At 47.3% G+C, this 20,000-nt stretch overlaps 2 protein-coding genes across 2 annotated transcripts in view; both read right to left on the bottom strand.

Annotated features, from left to right (window-relative positions):
• Positions 1-3,470: 3,470 nt before the first annotated feature.
• sowahb (sosondowah ankyrin repeat domain family member B) lies at positions 3,471-13,408 on the bottom strand. Its single transcript, XM_078286270.1, has 7 exons — positions 12,415-13,408; positions 11,422-12,303; positions 10,051-10,794; positions 8,994-9,173; positions 7,604-8,022; positions 6,159-6,346; positions 3,471-3,966 (listed from the first exon to the last, which is right to left on the bottom strand). Exons 1-7 carry the CDS (start codon positions 13,367-13,369, stop codon positions 3,471-3,473), a joined length of 3,864 nt encoding a protein of 1,287 aa, XP_078142396.1. The 5' UTR covers positions 13,370-13,408.
• Positions 13,409-16,117: 2,709 nt separating this feature from the next.
• Positions 16,118-20,000, bottom strand: part of ccni (cyclin I) — a 23,078-nt gene continuing 19,195 nt past the window's right edge. The window contains 4 exon segments of the mRNA XM_071921362.2: positions 16,118-16,497; positions 16,499-16,618; positions 16,851-17,080; positions 17,962-18,091. Of these exon segments, the coding sequence (XP_071777463.2) occupies positions 16,381-16,497; positions 16,499-16,618; positions 16,851-17,080; positions 17,962-18,091 (597 nt within the window). The 3' untranslated portion in view covers positions 16,118-16,380.

The raw sequence follows: 20,000 nt of genomic DNA, 5'->3' as shown, positions 1-20,000 counted from the left end.
TGTGCGTGTGTCTGTGTGTGTGTGTGTGTGTGTGTGTGTGTGAGCCTCTGATTCTCTCACTGCGGTACAAAGCAGGAACCAGCTGGCCTCCAGTTGCTGACATACAAAACGAAAACCAATCAGCTTTCAGTATTGTGCTGACATACAAAGCGAGAACCAATCGTTCACATCTTTCGATGCGGTCGCTGAGGTACAAATCAGGAACCAATCAGCTTTCGATGTGGTCACTGTGGTACAAAACAAGAACCAATCAGCTTTGAGTGGGGGCGTTAACTTGATTTTACACTTTCCTTGCATCTTTTTCTTATTTTTTCAAAAAAATACATTCATTTGTGTGTGTTAGGAACCAGTGTCGTTGTAGTGATGATGATGATGATGATGATGATGATGATGATGACTGCCTACCTTGGTTGTGTTCAAATCACTTTTAACACATTAACAAAACAAATGATGACAAACAATACAAACGTACGGAAGAGGATTAGGGCTATGTGTGAAAAATGTATTTGAGTTCTGTGATTAATCTCAGAATTCTGATTTTAAAGTCAGAATTGTTGATGAGGGATCATTCAAAAGTCTAAACCAATGGAATATAAAAGCATAAACAAAGCATTATGGGAATTGTAGTTCATAATAAGAGCCTGACAGTGAGCCAACAATATGACAATCCCAGTTTATTTTGGTGTCAGAAATTCACAAAAGCCTGAAACCTTTACTGTGCCCCAACTTTTAGTCATTAAAAAAATATATATATATACAGTATATATTGTCCTTTAGCTGCTGAAGGTGAATCATTAAAACACTGTGATGAGATTCTCCTTTAATTCATCTGACACTCTCATCACCAGCGCCTTTTCATGGAAACTGTTAAGATGCCGACTAGAATTACATACAACACCTTTAACAGTGAATAAACATGTAATAAACAGTGAATAAACATGTAATAAACAGTGAATAAACCTTGACCAGTGGTGGTTTTGGCTGGTTCATGTAAATTTCCCACCCTGCCCAAATATCAGAGGTGTTTATGTGCAATATAAAACTTTACAGTGATGAATCTGCTTCTCTGTACAGTAGATCAGCACTTTGTCGTCGACTTGGCATCTCAACACTTTTCTAACAGCGGGCAGCACAGAGCTGCTGACTGACTCTGTCATCATGGCAGAAAATCATCTGACTGATTATTATTCCAGTAACGGTCCGAACTTTCTGAGTTCCAGTGTCAAATTAATTATGAAACTTATTCCCATAGCAACAATATCAAAAACCCATCCATAAACCCATGTATACAGCCACATGTACGATTAGGGTTGGGCGATATCCAAAATGTAATATCACAATATTGTCCTGGCAAAATATTGTGATACTATATTATCGTGGAGCGGGGGTGTTCAGTTTTTTTGGGGGTATTTTATTTTATTTCTTCCAAATTACATCAAATTTCTAGCCTAGAAATGTAATGTTACTGTTCAAGAAGTGGAGAAAGCAACGACTGTTTGGTGTAATTTGCTGTTTCCAGAAAAACAGGCTGATTGTGGAAAAGTGAAAACACTTGAATTAAAAAGACAAATTTTTCACTTCAAGTATGATTACTTTTGTTTGTTTTTTTACTATTTCGCTTTTTTACTAATGTCGCGATATTCGATAATATAGAATATCGGCCCAAGCCTACGTACGATATTTCCCTTACAAAAGCAAATTGGCGTGACACAGCGGGAAGCGTCTCTTCTATCTGCTCTAACTCTGTGCACGCCAAAAGCCAGAAGAGGCGTGACTTCCACCTCCTTACGGTCCAGATCTGACCTTCTCCTTGTCCAAAACAGGAAGAAAACAGGAGGAAGCAGCTTCTAGTTTAAACCTCCTGTGGTGAAGCGTCTCCCAGCAGAGCATCTGATCCACAACCGCAACCTTCACAACAACAACGCCAGACCGGCACAGTGAAAACCAGTCTGCAGACCACTTCCTGTCTGGCTGTGCTGCCGATCTCGGTCCCAACACTCTAATACCATCTTCTCTTTTTATTTTCTTTGGCAGTCAAATCCAGAGAAAGTCAAAGCTCAGTAGCAGAATTAGCACCTTTTTTCTTTTTTGGGCAATTATTTGGATTCAGCTGAATGTGGAAAAGAGTTTTGAGCTGCACAGAGGAAATCTGTTTTAAGTGACGATTCAAGGTCAGGAGACGACCACACACACACACACACACACACACACACACACACACACACACACACACACAGTAAGAGGCGTGTCCTGCCAGTTATTTGTCTGTTAATCCACAGCAGGCACAAGCTGCAGATTCGGATCCCGGCTGAGAAATCGCCGAGGACAAAGAGGTTTTTTTCGCTGCTGTCGCATCAAAACCTCGTGATGACAAAAAGTCAAAGGTTTCAGGAAGAGAGAGGAACAAACAGGAACAGAGACACAGACACAGACAGACACAGACACAGACACAGACACAGACAGAGACACAGACAGAGACACAGACAGAAGCTGCTCCGCTCTCAGACTGAAGTTTCCTCTGAAATGTTTTCCTGGGTTTTCGACGGGTTTCACTTAAAAACCTTCAGGTCAAGTAAAAATGTGAAAATCAGTCATTTCTGTGACTGCAGTGATATAAAAGTTGCTCTGGGAGAAGTTGCAGTGATATAAAAGTTGCTCTGGGAGAAGTTGCAGTGATATAGAAGTTGCTCTGGGAGAAGTTGCAGTGATATAGAAGTTGCTCTGGGAGAAGTTGCAGTGATATAAAAGTTGCTCTGGGAGAAGTTGCAGTGATATAAAAGTTGCTCTGGGAGAAGTTGCAGTGATATAAAAGTTGCTCTGGGAGAAGTTGCAGTGATATAAAAGTTGCTCTGGGAGAAGTTGCAGTGATATAAAAGTTGCTCTGGGAGAAGTTGCAGTGATATAGAAGTTGCTCTGGGAGAAGTTGCAGTGATATAAAAGTTGCTCTGGGAGAAGTTGCAGTGATATAAAAGTTGCTCTGGGAGAAGTTGCAGTGACAGTTAATCAGTAGATCCTGTTCCCTTGTTCACTTATTTTGCAATTCGAGACGAATCAGTCAGTCAGTCAGTCAGTGAACCAGTCAGTCAGTCAGTCAGTGAACCAGTCAGTAAGTCAGTGAACCAGTCAGTGAACCAGTCAGTCAGTCAGTGAACCAGTCAGTGAACCAGTCAGTCAGTCAGTCAGTGAACCAGTCAGTAAGTCAGTGAACCAGTCAGTGAACCAGTCAGTCAGTCAGTGAACCAGTCAGTGAACCAGTCAGTCAGTCAGTCAGTGAACCAGTCAGTGAACCAGTCAGTCAGTCAGTGAACCAGTCAGTCAGTCAGTCAGTGAACCAGTCAGGCAGTCAGTGAACCAGTCAGTCAGTCAAGTCAGTGAACCAGTCAGTCAGTCAGTGAACCAGTCAGTCAGTCAGTGAACCAGTCAGTGAACCAGTCAGTCAGTCAGTGAACCAGTCAGTAAGCGGTCTTCCCTCAGACAGAGGAGTCAGACTGGTGTCCATGGAAACGGCGGAGTGATTTGTGTTTGAGGAAGGCGGCGATGGAGGACGACCTCTTGACCTTGTCGCCCGACACGGTGAGCGGCCGGACGCTCCGCCGGCGCTCCGCCGAGGAAGACGAGGAGAGGTGATGACGATGACGGCGATGATGCTGCCGACTCCCCTCTCCTCCCCCTCCCCCTCCCCCGCTCTTCCTCCCCCCTTCTCCTTCCGCGGCCCCGCCCTCTCCGCCGCCGGCCGACCGCGGCGCTCCCAGCATCTGCAGCAGCTCTCCGTCGGCGGGACGTCCCAGGTGCTGCCAGGGTTTCTTCCCCGCCGTGTCCCGCAGACCCACGTCCGCCCGGAACTTGAGCACCAGCAGCCGCATCATCTTCTTGTGGCCGTGGATGGCGGCCAGGTGGAGAGGCGTGTAGCCGCACGCCGAGCGGGCGTTCACCTCCAGAGTCAGACCGGCCTTGTTGACGCCGTACCTGAAGAACCGGAACCACAGAGAACATCGGTTCAGAGTTTAGAGAAGAACCAAACACAAACACACACCTGAGAGAAGACCTAAAGGTTCAGCATGCTGCTGAGCTGCCACCTGCTATTGGCTGGTCTTTGGTGCCACGTTATAATAACTAATAACTAATAATAAACTTTATTTATATAGCACCCTTCGTACATTAAATGCAGCTCAAAGTGCTTTACAATAAATAGAGGATACTACAGACACTAAAGACATTAAAGACACTACAGACACTACAGACACTAAAGACATTAAAGACACTACAGAAACTAAAGACACTAAAGACACTACAGACACAACAGACACTAAAGACATTAAAGACACTACAGACACTACAGACACTACAGACACTAAAGACACTAAAGACACTACAGACACTACAGACACTAAAGACATTAAAGACACTAAAGACACTACAGAAACTAAAGACACTACAGACACTACAGACACTAAAGACACTACAGACACTACAGACACTAAAGACACTAAAGACATTAAAGACACTAAAGACACTACAGAAACTAAAGACACTAAAGACACTACAGACACTACAGACACTAAAGACATTAAAGACACTACAGAAACTAAAGACACTACAGACACTACAGACATTAAAGACACTAAAGACACTACAGAAACTAAAGACAATACAGACACTACAGATCCTACAGCTACTACAGACACTACAAGCACTACAGACACTACAAGCGCTACAGACACTAAAGACACTACAGACACTACAGACATCAAAGACACTGTAGACACTACAGATACTAAAGACACTACAGATACAGATCCTACAGACACTAAAGACACCACAGACATTACAGATACTACAGACACTAAAGACACCACAGACACTAAAGACACCACAGACACTTAAGACACTACAGACATCAAAGACACTATAGACACTACAGACGCTACAGACACTACAGATCCTACAGACACTAAAGACACTACAGATCCTACAGACACTAAAGACACTACAGATCCTACAGACACTACAGATCCTACAGACACTACAGATCCTACAGACACTAAAGACACTACAGATCCTACAGACACTACAGATCCTACAGACACTACAGATCCTACAGACACTAAAGACACTACAGATCCTACAGACACTACAGATCCTACAGACACTACAGATCCTACAGACACTAAAGACACTACAGATCCTACAGACACTAAAGACTCTACAGACACTAAAGACACCACAGATCCTACAGACACCACAGACACTAAAGACACTACAGACATCAAAGACACTATAGACTCTACAGACACTAAAGACACTACAGATCCTACAGACACTAAAGACATTATAGACACTACAGATACAGATCCTACAGACACTAAAGACACCACAGACACTACAGATACAGATCCTACAGAAACTAAAGACACCACAGACACTAAAGACACCACAGATACAGATCCTACAGACACTAAAGACACTACAGATCCTACAGACACTACAGACACTACAGACACTACAGATCCTACAGACACTAAAGACATTAAAGACACTACAGATACAGATCCTACAGACACTAAAGACACTACAGATACAGATCCTACAGACACTACAGACACTAAAGACACCACAGATCCTACAGACACTACAGATACAGATCCTACAGACACTACAGACACTACAGACACTACAGATCCTACAGACACTAAAGACATTAAAGACACTACAGATACAGATCCTACAGACACTAAAGACACTACAGATACAGATCCTACAGACACTACAGACACTAAAGACACCACAGATCCTACAGACACTACAGATACAGATCCTACAGACACTACAGATACAGATCCTACAGACACCACAGACACTACAGATCCTACAGACACTACAGACACCACAGACACTAAAGACACTACAGATACAGATCCTACAGACACCACAGACACTACAGATCCTACAGATCCTACAGACACTAAAGACACTACAGACACTACAGATCCTACAGACACTACAGATACAGATCCTACAGACACTACAGACACTAAAGACACCACAGATCCTACAGACACTACAGATACAGATCCTACAGACACCACAGATACAGATCCTACAGACACCACAGACACAGAAAGCAGACGTGCGGTCCGGAGGGACCTCCCGCTGCGTACCACAGGGTGTTGAGGACTCGGTGGTCTCCGTGCTTGGCGATCCAGTGCAGCACGGTGAACCCGGAGATGAAGTCCCGCCTGTTGAGCAGAGCCGGCTCCTCTCTGAACAGAGAGTACACGTCCGTCCAGGCGCCCGCCGCCCCCTTCACCAGCCAGGCGTGCTCCAGAGGCTCCAGGGGAACCAGGGACTGCAACAGAGACAGGCACTTTACTGGACTGTACTTTACTGGACCGCACTTTACTGGACCGCACTTTACAGGACCGCACTTTACTGGACCGCACTTTACTGGACCGCACTTTACTGGAGCGTACTTTACTGGACCGCACTTTACTGGACCGCACTTTACTGGACCGCACTTTACTGGAGCGCACTTTACTGGACCGTACTTTACTGGAGCGCACTTTACTGGAGCGCACTTTACTGGAGCGCACTTTACTGGACCGTACTTTACTGGAGCGCACTTTACTGGACCGTACTTTACTGGACCGCACTTTACTGGACCGCACTTTACTGGACCGTACTTTACTGGACCGCACATTACTGGACCGCACTTTACTGGACCGCACTTTACTGGACCGCACTTTACTGGACCGCACTTTACTGGACCGTACTTTACTGGACCGCACATTACTGGACCGTACTTTACTGGACCGCACTATACTGGACCGTACTTTACTTTATGTCGCCACACTTTACTCTGAAACACGGATAAATAAATACATTTCATCGTACTTTACTGTGAAGCATGGGTAAATAAATAAATGTCACCATACTTTACTTTGATGGGACGATATATATCTAAATTCAATACATCACAATACAAAACAGTGTCAATCCGTCTGTTGTGTCAGGAACATGAATGGTGATATCAGCTCCATGTTATTCTGCTGTCAGGAACATGAATGGTGATATCAGCTCCATGTTATTCTGCTGTCAGGAACATGAATGGTGATATCAGCTCCATGTTATTCTGCTGTCAGGAACATGAATGGTGATATCAGCTCCATGTTATTCTGCTGTCAGGAACATGAATGGTGATATCAGCTCCATGTTATTCTGCTGTCAGGAACATGAATGGTGATATCAGCTCCATGTTATTCTGCTGTCAGGAACATGAATGGTGATATCAGCTCCATGTTATTCTGCTGTAGTAATCACTAATGAGACTCTTGACCATCACAGTTTCACAAGCTCTCCATCCAAATTATATTATTGTCACTTTGTAATGACATTTTTAAATTGTTGTTTACATTCTAGCAGCCAATGGCATCGCTAGAAAGATTTGAGTCTCATAAATAAACAGAATTCTGTACAGTCAGACTTTGTTGTGACTGAACTTTTATTGATCACATCGTATCCTGGTTGTATTGAATCCTGAACCTCAGATCACATATTGAATCGTATCGTGAGAGAAGCAGATGGTTCCTCCCTTGTTTCTGCTCACCTGTCGGTGCAGATAGGAGCCGTCGTGCGGCGCTCCTCCTCCTCCTCCGCTCCTCCTCCCTGCTCCTCCCCTCCTCTCCTCCCCCTCCCCCTCCCCCTCCCCCAGGTCGGCCAGGCTGTGGCAGCGCGGCGGCGTGGAGCAGGAGGACAGCGAGGAGGAGGACAGGTTGTAGCGTAGGCTGAGGGAGGAGGAGAGGAGGTGCAGGCGATGGAGCCGGGCCGCCACGCCTCCCCCTCCTCCTCCTCCCCCCCCGCCCCGCGCCTCCTCCAGGAACGGCTGGTCCAGGTCGGCCCCCAGGCTGCGGCACATCCTGCTCCTCAGCTTGCTGCTCAGCCGCCGGGCGGCCGCCGGGCGTTGTCGTGGCACCTGCGAGGAGGTGGAGCCCTCGCTGGACTCCGCCTCCTCGTCATGGAGACTGCCTGTGGAGTTAATGATTTAAAACGTTTGGTTCAAAGAGTAAAGAACAGACAAATCAGCAAAAGTATCAGTAAGGCACACCGCAGAGAGAGGCGGAGCTAAAGAGCAAAAACATCATCGATTTTAGACTGTTGTAGAAACAAAATTAAATGTATTCTGCAAGGGAAGTAACTAATTACATTTACTCTCATTACTGCAATAGAGAAGCTTTTACTTGAATATTTTACACAACTCAGTCATTTTGTTTTCCCTGGAATGTTTTGTCTGAGTTTTACTTTTTTCACTCTACATTTTAAATTTCATCCATCAGCATCGCATCAGAACCTGACCAGCTGTGATCATGTTGAATAAATCTGCCGATAAATTAGCCGATTCATGCTTTACTGTGTTTATGCACTTTATTTTGTTACGTTTCTTTTTTAATTAAAAGAAACCTGGTTTGAACTCTCTGTCCTGTCGTCCTGCATGGGAAAGATACGAGGCGATGTGACGATGTTAAAGAAGTAAATGGGGAACTTCTGATTTTAAATGAGCTGCGTTTACCTTTTATTTAAGCAGATTTTTACACCTGTAATTTTACTCATACTCAATTAAGATTTCAGCAAAGTCTCTGTGCTTCTACTTGTAGGTTGAAGGTTGAAGGTGAGAAACCAGGACTGGAGTGAAAACATGAAAAACAGCTGCTCAGGGAGGATTTGTCCTTTAACTAAAATGGTTCTAAATAGGGTTCTCTGAGTCATTACGGTTCTATGTGGAACAGTGGGTGGAGTTCTTGTCTCCGTTCCCTGAACCTGAACAAGGTCACAGTCAGTAAGCAGCATCACATTAAGACATGTGCAGTATTCTGACTTCAGTCTCATTATTGAAGCGTTTCAGACAGTAAAAAGCCGCGGTAAAAAGAAAGCGGTGACACAGCTCAAAAATCAATAATTCGTTCAACCAGCGATTTAATAAGTGCCAGTTGAGTTCAGACCTGTGGAGTGTTTCCATGGCGACAGGGAGGAGGCGGGCGCCTGGTCGTCAAGGAGATGGCCGGTGGAGTGATGCCAGGGCGTGGAGGTTTTACTCTCCGCACGAAGCATCAGAGACTGAAGTTTGGTCTCTTTGGCTCGCTGGAGCATTTCCTGGACTTTGGCCCCGCCCCCCGCCTCACCTGAGACGGGAGAACGAAGAAGAAGTCAAACCTGAAACTTTTCCATCTAAATATCTGTCTGTCCTGCTCTCTCTCTCTCTAACTCAACAGTGATACAACCTATATCCAGTTCATAAATCTTCTCCACTGTCTGTTCTAAACAGACCAGGTGATGTTACCACCTGCTGTACTCTGTAGAGGGTGACATCACCCGGCTCAAAGACCAGCCAATAGCAGATGGCCAGTTCAGTACCCTACTTTTCACCAATAGGTGTCAGGCTTCATTGCAGATTTGGGTTTGGGGTTTAGTTACTCTTTTTCTCCGCAAATTTTTTCAAAGTTTTTTCTCAGAATATGTTCTGTGTGTAATGTTCTGAGAAAAAACTCAGAAATTTTGGAGAAAAAGACTCAGAAATTTGCTAGAAATTTTTTAGATTAAGTTAAGATTAGTTTTTTTCTTGCAAATTTCAGTTTTTTCTCAGAATATCATCACTTTTGTGGGTTTGCTGCCATCTAATGGTTAAGAGCGTGCCAGGTGGTGACATCATCACCTGGTACCAAAGATCAGCTAATAGCAGATGGCAGCTGCAATAGCACGCTTTTAACCATTAGATGGCAGCAAACCCACAAAAGTGGTTTTGGGTTTAGTTCCTCTTTAAAGTCTCCATGAAATGAACCAGGAGGAGGAAATATAAACTCCAACCAATAAAACATCACAGATTTTTGAACAGTCCCGCCCCTCCGCCCCTCCCATCAAATCAAACTGCCTTTCTCTCCGTAACTGATGTCCCATTGGTTTAGACTTTTGAATGACCCCTCACTGCATTATGTCCCGCCCCAACATCAACAGGAAATACATCACATCCAGGAAGTATTTAAACACAAAGCCCTGCTTTACCTTCTCTGTCCTGCAGATCCTCGTTGCTGCTGTTCCCCGATCCTCCCGGGGAGCCGGAGGGCGGCCGGTCGGAGGAGGAGGGGCGGAGGGCGGCGCTGAGGCCTGGCGACAGCGCTGCTCCTAGGCTCCGCCCCGCTCCCGCTCCCGCCTCCGCCTCTGGACAGACGTACGGAGGGTGGGGCTGGGAGTAGCGGCGGTTCGGGTCGATGTTGCGGCGGTGAGGCTCCACCTCCTCGGCTCTTTCCGGAGACGCTGTGTAGCGCTCAGCGTCCGCAGGCAGACTGCGTCGGATCGACTTCGAATCCCCCGGGACCAGAACCGGGGGAGCCCCTGGCCCTGGCCCTGGCCCTGGGCTCCACCCTGGACCACAGGGGGGCAGCGTTTCCCCCTCCAAGTCCCGGATGTAAATCTTCGGGACCGCCGCCAGCCGAGAACCCGGCAACCCGCCGCTCCCGCCTCTCATGTCCGAGGAGGAGGAGGAGGCGAGGGGGGGCGGCGCGGGGGCGGGGTCTGAGATACACGGCGAGGAGGCGGAGATGGACCTTCCCGTCCGTCCGAGAGGGCCGTTCAGGGGCCACGCGCCTCCTGCTGAACCTCGTCCCCTTGGAGCCTCCTCCTCTTCCTCGTCCTCATCTTCATCATAAGAGACGGCGGTCTTGTAGCTCTGCCGGTGCCGGGCGTGGCGGCGGGTCACCTGATGAAGAGGAGGCGGAGCTTCCTCCGGCCGCAGACTGACATCACTTCCTGTTTGAATGAATAAGAAAATAAACAATTATAGCATAACATCACGTCATCACACTGTCTGTCTGTCTGTCTCTGAGTGAGTGAGTGTCCGGTCCTGGATGATGGGATGACCTTTGACCTTCCCACTCCAGTCCGGACAGAACTCATCTCACCCTAAATTCCTCTCCCATATCTTCCAGCTCTGCTACACTTCTGTGTTGGAGTAAAAGCACGTCTCTATTTATCTATTTTATCTGTCCATCTATCGTCCGGCTGCTGTGACCTTTGACCTCTGACCCCTGGCCTCCTGACTGTTGGTGGTAATGTTGCTGATCTAGGAACTGAAGCTTCTTCTACTGTTCCTCTCACTGTAAGTCTCTGTGGATAAGAGTCAGATAGATGATTCAAATGTGAAATATGAATATAAACCAGATCTTTTTTATCTGTGTAGATTTTTGAACAGTCCCGCCCCTCCGATCAAATCAAACTGCCTTTCTCTCCGTAACCGATCTCCCATTGGTTTAGACTTTTGAATGATCCCTCACTGCATTATGTCCCGCCCCAACATCCTGTTTCAACAGGAAATGCATCAGATCCAGGAAGTAAAGATGCCGTTTCATTGGGTCTTTAAACACAGATCCCCGTTACCTTCTCTGTCCTGCAGATCCTCGTTGCTGCTGTTCCCCCCCGATCCTCCCGGGGAGCCGGAGGGCGGCCAGTCGGAGGAGGAGGAGGGGCGTGGCGACAGCGCTGCTCCTAGGCTCCGCCCCGCTCCCGCCTCCGCTCCCGCCTCTGGACAGACGTACGGAGGGTGGGGCTGGGAGTAGCGGTGTTTCGGGTCGATGTCGCGGCGGTGAGGCTCCACCTCCTCGGCTCTTTCCGGAGACGCTGTGTAGCGCTCAGCGTCCGCAGGCAGACTGCGTCGGATCGACTTCGACTCCCCCGGGACCAGAACCGGGGGAGCCCCTGGCCCTGGCCCTGGCCCTGGCCCTGGCCCTGGCCCTGGCCCTGGGCTCCACCCTGGACCACAGGGGGGCAGCGTTTCCCCCTCCGAGTCCCGGATGTAAATCTTCGGGACCGCCGCCAGCCGAGAACCCGGCAACCCGCCGCTCCCGCCTCTCATGTCTGAGGAGGAGGCGAGGGGGGGCGGCGCGGGGGCGGGGTCTGAGATACACGGCGAGGAGGCGGAGATGGACCTTCCCGTCCGTCCGAGAGGGCCGTTCAGGGGCCACGCGCCTCCTGCTGAACCTTGTCTCCTTGGAGCCTCCTCCTCTTCCTCCTCCTCCTCATCTTCATCATAAGAGACGGCGGTCTTGTAGCTCTGCCTGTGCCGGGCGTGGCGGTGGGTCACCTGAAGAGGAGGCGGAGCTTCCTCTGGCCGCAGACTGACATCACTTCCTGTTTCAGAGTGTGGTTGGGGGATTTCTCCATGACTGACAGCTGCTGCAGGTGAGAGAGGAGGCGGGCAGGAGCTCTCCCGCTGGCTGCTGATTGGCTGTCCCCCCCTCTGGCTGCTGATTGGCTGTGCCCCCCTCTGGCTGCTGATTGGCTGTCCTCCACTCTGGCTGCTGATTGGCTGTCCTCCACTCTGGCTGCTGATTGGCTGTGCCCCCCTCTGGCTGCTGATTGGCTGTCCTCCACTCTGGCTGCTGATTGGCTGTGCCCCCCTCTGGCTGCTGATTGGCTGTGCCCCCCTCTGGCTGCTGATTGGCTGTTCCCCACTCTGGCTGCTGATTGGCTGTGCCCCCCTCTGGCTGCTGATTGGCTGTTCCCCACTCTGGCTGCTGATTGGCTGTCCCAGTGTACCACCTGTGTACCTGTCCTGGTCTCTGTCAGTCTGCTCAGTCAGGGTCTTAGTTTCTGTTTTCTCTGAGTTTTGCCCAAATACTGGAACTGTTGGTTTTGTACCATGTGGAGAAAGTTCCTGTGTGTTGGTTACCTGTGGTGGCTGATGTTGTTGTTGTTGTTTTTGATGTTGATGATGTTGTTTTGGATGTTGTTGTCGTTGATGTTGTTGATGATGTTGTTTTTGATGTTTATGTTGTTGTTGTTGATGATGATGGTGTTGTTCTGTGCGCTCAGGTGCGCGTGGAGACGAGGCCCGGACCGGTTTCTCCAAGTTTAGATTCAAATTCGTCTCCACATTGTTGTTGTTGTTGTTCAGGAAGATCCCCGCGGAGGGAAGGATGGTTTTCCCCGCGGTTTTGCTCGGGTCTCCCGGCGGGGCGGGTGCTACCGCCCCCTCCGTGTCAGCCTGCCGGCCCGGCTTGCTGCTCCCCGCCGGGTCTGGGCGCCCGGCCCCCGGGGACAGGTCGGGCTTCCCCCCGGGGAGCCGGGACGGGACGGCCGCCCCGCCGGAGTCTCCGGGCAGCGGAGTGTTGAATTTCTTCCGCAGCACGACGTGCGACACGCCCTGCTCCTGCCGCACCGTGGCCACGGTGTTGACGAACTTCTTGAAGAGCTCCCGGTGCCTGGCCCGGTCCTCATGGTCCCGCAGGAACGGCTTGAAGTGGAACAGCAGCTCGGAGTTCCGGACCGAGCCTCCGCTGCTCCGGAGGAACCGCAGCACCGAGTCCTGCGTGAAGTCCGTGGACATTTCTGCTTTTATTTAGGTTTGTTCCGTCTCCCGTCCGGAGTCTCAAAGGTCGGGAGTTTGGTGTCAGATGAGTTTCAGTCAGGAAATGAAACTCCGCCCACCTCAGGTATTTAACCCTAGCCTCACCACGAGCCTCACCTGCATACCTCCACACGACCCGGATGATCCTCACTGATCAGACAACAAACACAACACTGTTACATTTAGACTATTTAGCTCAGGAATTTATTTTAGACACACTGATGCTACAGTGTGATTATTATCCTGCTACAGGAACTGAAGGTTCACATATAAAACACTTTCCTTTTTTTTCATATCACCACATAATCCACCACATAATAATAATATATATATTTTTTTAACTTATTTTTTCAATTTAAAGTTTCCCGTTTTCCCACACAAAGAACAAATGAACAAAGTTCTACATGTAAAAAGAGCGGGGAAATACATCCAGAATGAATACAAAAATCATATCATATTTTCCATAACATCACGTCATCACACTGTCTGTCTGCCTGTCTGTGAGTGAGTGAGTGAGTGAGTGAGTAAGTGTCCGGTCCTGGATGATGGGATGACCTTTGACCTTCCCACTCCAGTCCGGACAGAACTCATCTCACCCTAAATTCCTCTCCCATATCTTCCAGCTCTGCTACACTTCTGTGTTGGAGTAAAAGCACGTCTCTATTTATCTATTTTATCTGTCCATCTATGTCCGGCTGCTGTGACCTCTGACCCCTGGCTATTGGTTGTAATGTTGCTGATCTAGGAACTGAAGCTGATTCTACTCTTCCTCTCACTGCAAGTCTCTCTGGATAAGAGTCAGATAGATGATTAAAATGTGAAATGTGAATGTAAACCATATATTTATTTATTCTGTGTGTATTTAGTTGAAAATGAAGACAAAACGGCAGCGTCAGTTTTGGACACTTTTTCTTTATTGGTGCCACGAGGCGCTCGGCGCCCCGCTGCAGCACCGCCCCCACAGCAGCAACAACAGAGCTTTTTGCAATAAAAAATATATAAAACATAACTTTAAAAGATAAAACAGAGCATGTTGTTTTGCAGAGTGAAGGTAGTCGCTCCAAAGCTGTGAACCTGGTCAAACATCATTGCACAAAAAGGTTTGGGAAAATCCAAAAACAATTTTTTTTTTTTTTGCTTCTTGGCGTTAATATGTAATGCTTTCAACTCCAGGCTGCATTCACACAGAACATCAAGTGTGTGTGTTTGTCTTCTTCATGTCTCTGTGGCTCAGATCCCACCTGGCTGCTAAACACAGAGGAACCACATGGAATTGGAATTTGATAGTATCTGCATCATTTTTGGTAGCGTTTGTTTTAAACTCCTTGGAGTACCAGGTGGGTGGGGTTTACCGCAACCGACTGACAAGTTGTCAAACACAGAGAAGCATCTGCAACAGTCCTTTCTGACCCTCGTTCTGCTGAACGGTGGTAAAACCCCACCCATCAGGCGCCAGGCGAGGTAAAAAACAAACTATAAAAAGTATATAGCAGTTTTTATTTGGCAGCGTGACGATTTGTTTAGACAGCCGTGAGGAAATCAGATTTAAGCCACAAGTTAAAAACACAAGACTTTCTGTTCCCTGGTGAATCCAACCTTAAAAAACAGGAGATTTTCATTCCTTCTTCAGTCAAGCGATCACAACAAGCTGAGAGAGAGAGAGAGAGAGAGAGAGAGAGAGAGAGAGAGAGAGAGAGAGAGAGAGAGAGAGAGAGATTCATAGTAGGGATATTTATATTAGCATCTTATTAACAATCAAATTGCACTTCACTAAAAAAAGAAAAATCACTTTTTTCTACTTGGGCGAGTAAAACACAGACAATCATCTACACAGAAACATTCGTACATTCAGGTTTAGACTCTTCAGGTGAAAAGACGAGTGGAGATTAGAGAGACGACATGCATGTATGTGAGGAAGGAAAGGAAGAAGAGGGGATAGAATAAAAACACAAATAGATGAGATGCAAGAGAAGGAGATGTTAGGGAGCGAACGACGAAGATAAGCTGACAAACGATGACATTTCAGAGTCAGAATGAGAATATTCCACAGAGAGAGAGACACTGGGTAGAGAAGTCAATTCTACTTTTTTTGAAGGTACATTTTTGCCTTTTTATATTTATTTATGCTTTTTTTTAACCTTTTGTATTTGTGTTCAACAAATATAATTAATGAGATAGTAGCAGCAGCTTTTTAAATGTATTTTTTTGGGCTGCGTGCTGCGGCTGCGGGGCGGCGGCCGGCTCGGGGCGGCCGGCGCTCGGGTCACGCTGCGTCGTTTCCCTGGTTACCAAAACCATCTGAAGCACTGAGGCCGTCCGGCCCGGCAGTCTGGCTGTTATTGCATCAACGCATTCCTGTGTTGCTGTACCGCTGTATTGCATTGCATTACATCAAAAGCAGTGATATAGATGAGGCAACTTTCTGGGCAATTCTGATGGGCAACATTGCCCAAGGAGTTGCTTCAGTATTGTTGCTTTATTCACATCGGAACATCTTGTTGCCAGGAAACATTGCGACAGATCTGTGACTCTGTGTCTCCCTTTGTTGCCTATTGCTGAGAGAGTTGCCCATCTATGTTGCCCAAAAAGTTGCCTAGTATGTCACCATTTTACATCCCTGTAATGTTGGGTGTACTTCAGAAAGAGAGAGATTCTCTTTAGTGTGTTTTCACAAGTTAAATTCAGTTTGGATGCTTTACTTTCACTGGAGGAGTTTCATTCCAAAACAAGCTGTGGCTCATAGTGAGCATCCTGCAAACTGCTTTACTGCCAGTGTAAACATAAATAAAGGTTTTTGAAGAACTGTGGCCCGAGTCAAATTCAATTATATTCAATAGAATGTCAGTTCCATTGAATTGAAGTGAACCGAGGCGACGGGGAAGCAGAATGGTGCAGGAGACAGCGAGTCCAAACTGTTGATCCGGCAGAGAGACAGAGTCAGTGTGAAGATGGTTTTGGTCTCCGGGGTCCTGGTGTTTCTTCTTCTTCCTCTAGGAGGCGCTGACGGGCTGCAGAGGTGGGCAGGGGGAGGTGCTGCCTTCCTGCCGGGACGACAGGACACTGCAGACGCCCAGACCTCCTCCGCCCTCCGCCCCTCCCCCTCCCCCTCCTCCCCCCTCCCCCTCCTGCCCCCAGCGCTGCCGTCGCCCCCTCCTGGGCGGTGGTGGTGTCTTCGTTGTAGAGGCGTTTGATCCCGTCGTAGAAGTCGTCCACCTCCATCTCCTCCACCTGAACACACACAGCAAGGTGCATCAGCAGGGCGGCACACTGTTACATTCAATAATAATTATAAGAATAATTTGAGAAATTGTTCACACAGGGAAATTTAACAGTGTATAATAAATACATTACTACTGCTAATACCACTACTATTACTACTATTACTATTACTACAAAGTGTAACGACAGTAAAGCTGAAAGACGCTCAGGATTAATTCAGATTAAAAACAGAGAGCGCCACCTTGCGCTTGGCGGAGGCCTTGCAGCGCAGCGTGACTTTCTGCAGGCGGTTGAGGAGGCGGAGCTGTTTGGGCGGAGAGAGCGGAGCCGGGCCGGCGGCGGCGGAGGGGGGGGAGGCGGGGACCCGGGGGCGCCGGCCTCCCTCCACACCGGCGGGCGTCGGCGGCCGGGCGGGGGCCGCGGCGCGGAGGGCCGGGTCCCCGGAAGACTCGGCGGTGGAGCCGACGGTCCCTGAAAGGTAACGAGACACAGGCGGGGCGTTTAGAGACTGAACTTCAGATCTGGACAACGCTCACTCTGAAGGGAAGTTTAGTTTGAATTAACTGAGGATTATTACTGTTCCCAGTGTCTGCAACAAGATGTGAGACACTGTTACTCTTCACTAGCCCGGTAACACCATCCTGATCACGTGACCTCACATTCTGTTTCGGATCAGTCTGGACTTCCAGCCGCCCGATTTCAGTGGGCGGGAGTACTCGCCTTGACAGACAAACTCCTTCAGCCAATCAGCGAATCCAAATTCAAAGAGAAACTCTGCTAGTGCGTACTCTTGTTCTTGTTTAATTGTTGTTATTGAGTCTATTTCTGCAATAACTGCACGTATGGCTGTGTTTACTCTACTAACGTTAACGGTACCGCTCGTCGCTTCGGGAGACACCGTTACTGTTTTGCCAGCGGCGGCCTGTATGTCATGTCATCAACTACGACGCAGTCCCTGATTGGCCCGGTCACATTGTAATTTCAGGAAATCGATGTGGGCGGCCGGAAGTCCAGACTGATCCGCGGAGCGAAACAGAATGTGAGGTCACGTGATCAGGATGGTGTTACCAGGCTAACTCTTCACATCAGAGTCTCACTGAAGATATCTTTTTTTAAACCTGGGGCCAACCATGTTATAAGTGTCTGCAGTGATGGTGAAATCATGTCAGATGTGACAACATACTAGAGATGTTGTCTCTCATCCTGACAGCATGGGAAGTGACTTGGTGGATGATGAACACAGAACTCAAGAGTGATACTAAGTGACTGATACTTTAACTGGGTGGGCCGTCCCTTTAATGAATATTTGGAGCAGTAAATAGATATTTCCCCTCTCTCTCTCTCTCTCTCACCCAGTGTGGCGGGGGGGGCGGGGGCGGGGGGCTGGTAGATGTAGACGGTGTTGGGAGGCAGGGAAGCTCTCGGTGTGGACAGACTACGAGCCACCAGCTCTCGACACCGGATCAACTCAGAACTGTCAATCTGGAGGAGGGAGGGAAGGAAGGAGGAAAGAAAGAGATTATTTTCACGTGCATCAGATAATAAAGCAGCGGACCTAGCTGTACAAAGAACAGTAAGCTAATTAAATATACAACTACTACTAGTAATAATATTATCTTAAAAATATCTCAAAGCACAGTGTACAGCGTGCTTTACAGGAAGGCATAAAAACAAGAACAGTAAAACATATATAAAAAGGAGGATATGAAAACAGGAAACACATTCAAAAGAAAATTGGTTAGATTAAATACAAAATAAGAGAAACACAAAATAACCCATAAGAAAAATAGGAAAAGTGGGGCAAAACGCAACACAATTTACATGAAAGCCGCTCTATGAAAGTGTGTTTTGAGAAGCGACAGAAGAACCGTCACCTGCAGGCTGAGGATGTGAAACTCACTCTGAGTTCACCAGCAGCTCTCTTGTTTAAAGAGAGACTTGTTCTCAGTGGGACTTTCCTCAGCCGTAAAATAAAAGGTTAAATAAACAATCTCTTCAATGACAAATGTTTTACTTTTGTTTCATAAGCTCTGAAAGCCGTGTGAGAGGTTTTTAGAGCCGGAGGGACAGTTTGTTACTGTAAACCAGACTTATCATATATATATATTTATATATATTTACAGCAGAACAGACTTGCTGGTTAATGTGAAGCAGACGGCTGGTGGCTGCTGGTCATTTGACTGGCAGAGTGTGTTTTACTCTCTGATGGGAGACTTGTGTGTGAGGGTTAGCAGCTGTGTGTGAAGTGACAGGACACATCGCCTCCTGCTCCCCTTATCTTATCTCTAACTCCTTTCTCCTTCCTCTTTCCCTGTCTTCCTCCTCTACCGGCACTACAGCTGCACGATTAAGGAAAACATGATAGTCTTGATTATTTTGCTGAATATTGTCATCATGATTGTGTGTCTCCATTTCAGGAAACAAAATTATTTCATTGCACCTTAACACAGATTTTCACTTGTTTCAGTGCAAGATTTATCAAAGTAGCAGCAGCTACAAAATCTTGTTTTCTCTCTTACCGTCTTACTCGGCTCTCATTTACTAAATTAAATCATAAATAATTTCTACTTTATTCCTTTGGTCACATGGTGCAGATGGAGCATTCAGAGGCTGTGATTGGTCAGGAGTCATGGAAGAGCTTGACCACACTGGGACTTTCAGGGGAATTTAACGTATAACAAACACGTCAATATCGCCAAATTACACAATTACTAATCTTAGAAACATAAAAATCGCCATATACGATTGTTGTTCAGCCCTAACTTGCAGCTGATCATGAGAGAGAGAGAGAGAGAGAGAGAGAGAGAGAGAGAGAGAGAGAGAGAGAGAGAGAGAGAGAGACACACACACAGGGTATCTGCAGGTATTAAATTGAATTGAATGCTTTTTAAGACCTTTTTAATGCCACTTTTAAGACATTTTAATGCCACTTTTAAGACATTTTAATGCCACTCCGAGCCGTAACTGGCCACACCATGAATGTTACACAAAAGCAGGATGTGAAAGCAAAACCAAGCACAGTGTTGATGGGTCAGAAGAAATCCATCACTGTAGTGTTTTACCAGTGGGAAGGCCACTGTAGCCATGAAGAAGAAGTGTGAGTGGAGTGGGAACAAACCACTAGCATGACGCCCATAGTGCAGCTTGAATGATTTCTTACAGACTGCACAGTAGGCACGTAACCACGCCTGGAAATCTTTCTCTTCCAGCTATTGTTGTGAAAATTTCCATTTTCCCATCTCTGGATTAACTATGTCCTGTGCGTCTGTCTGTCTCTGCTGACTTTCCCACTCGTTTCTCACGCTCATTTCACTCTAAAGTTCCCGAGCATCCAGTAACGATGCATCAATTTTGTTCCGGCCTGAATCAGTCTGTCAGAATTATAAGGTTC

The sequence above is a fragment of the Centroberyx gerrardi genome, chromosome 2, assembly GCF_048128805.1.
Source record: "Centroberyx gerrardi isolate f3 chromosome 2, fCenGer3.hap1.cur.20231027, whole genome shotgun sequence".
Lineage (NCBI taxonomy): Eukaryota > Metazoa > Chordata > Actinopteri > Beryciformes > Berycidae > Centroberyx > Centroberyx gerrardi.
This window is presented reverse-complemented; position numbering and strand designations above follow the sequence as displayed.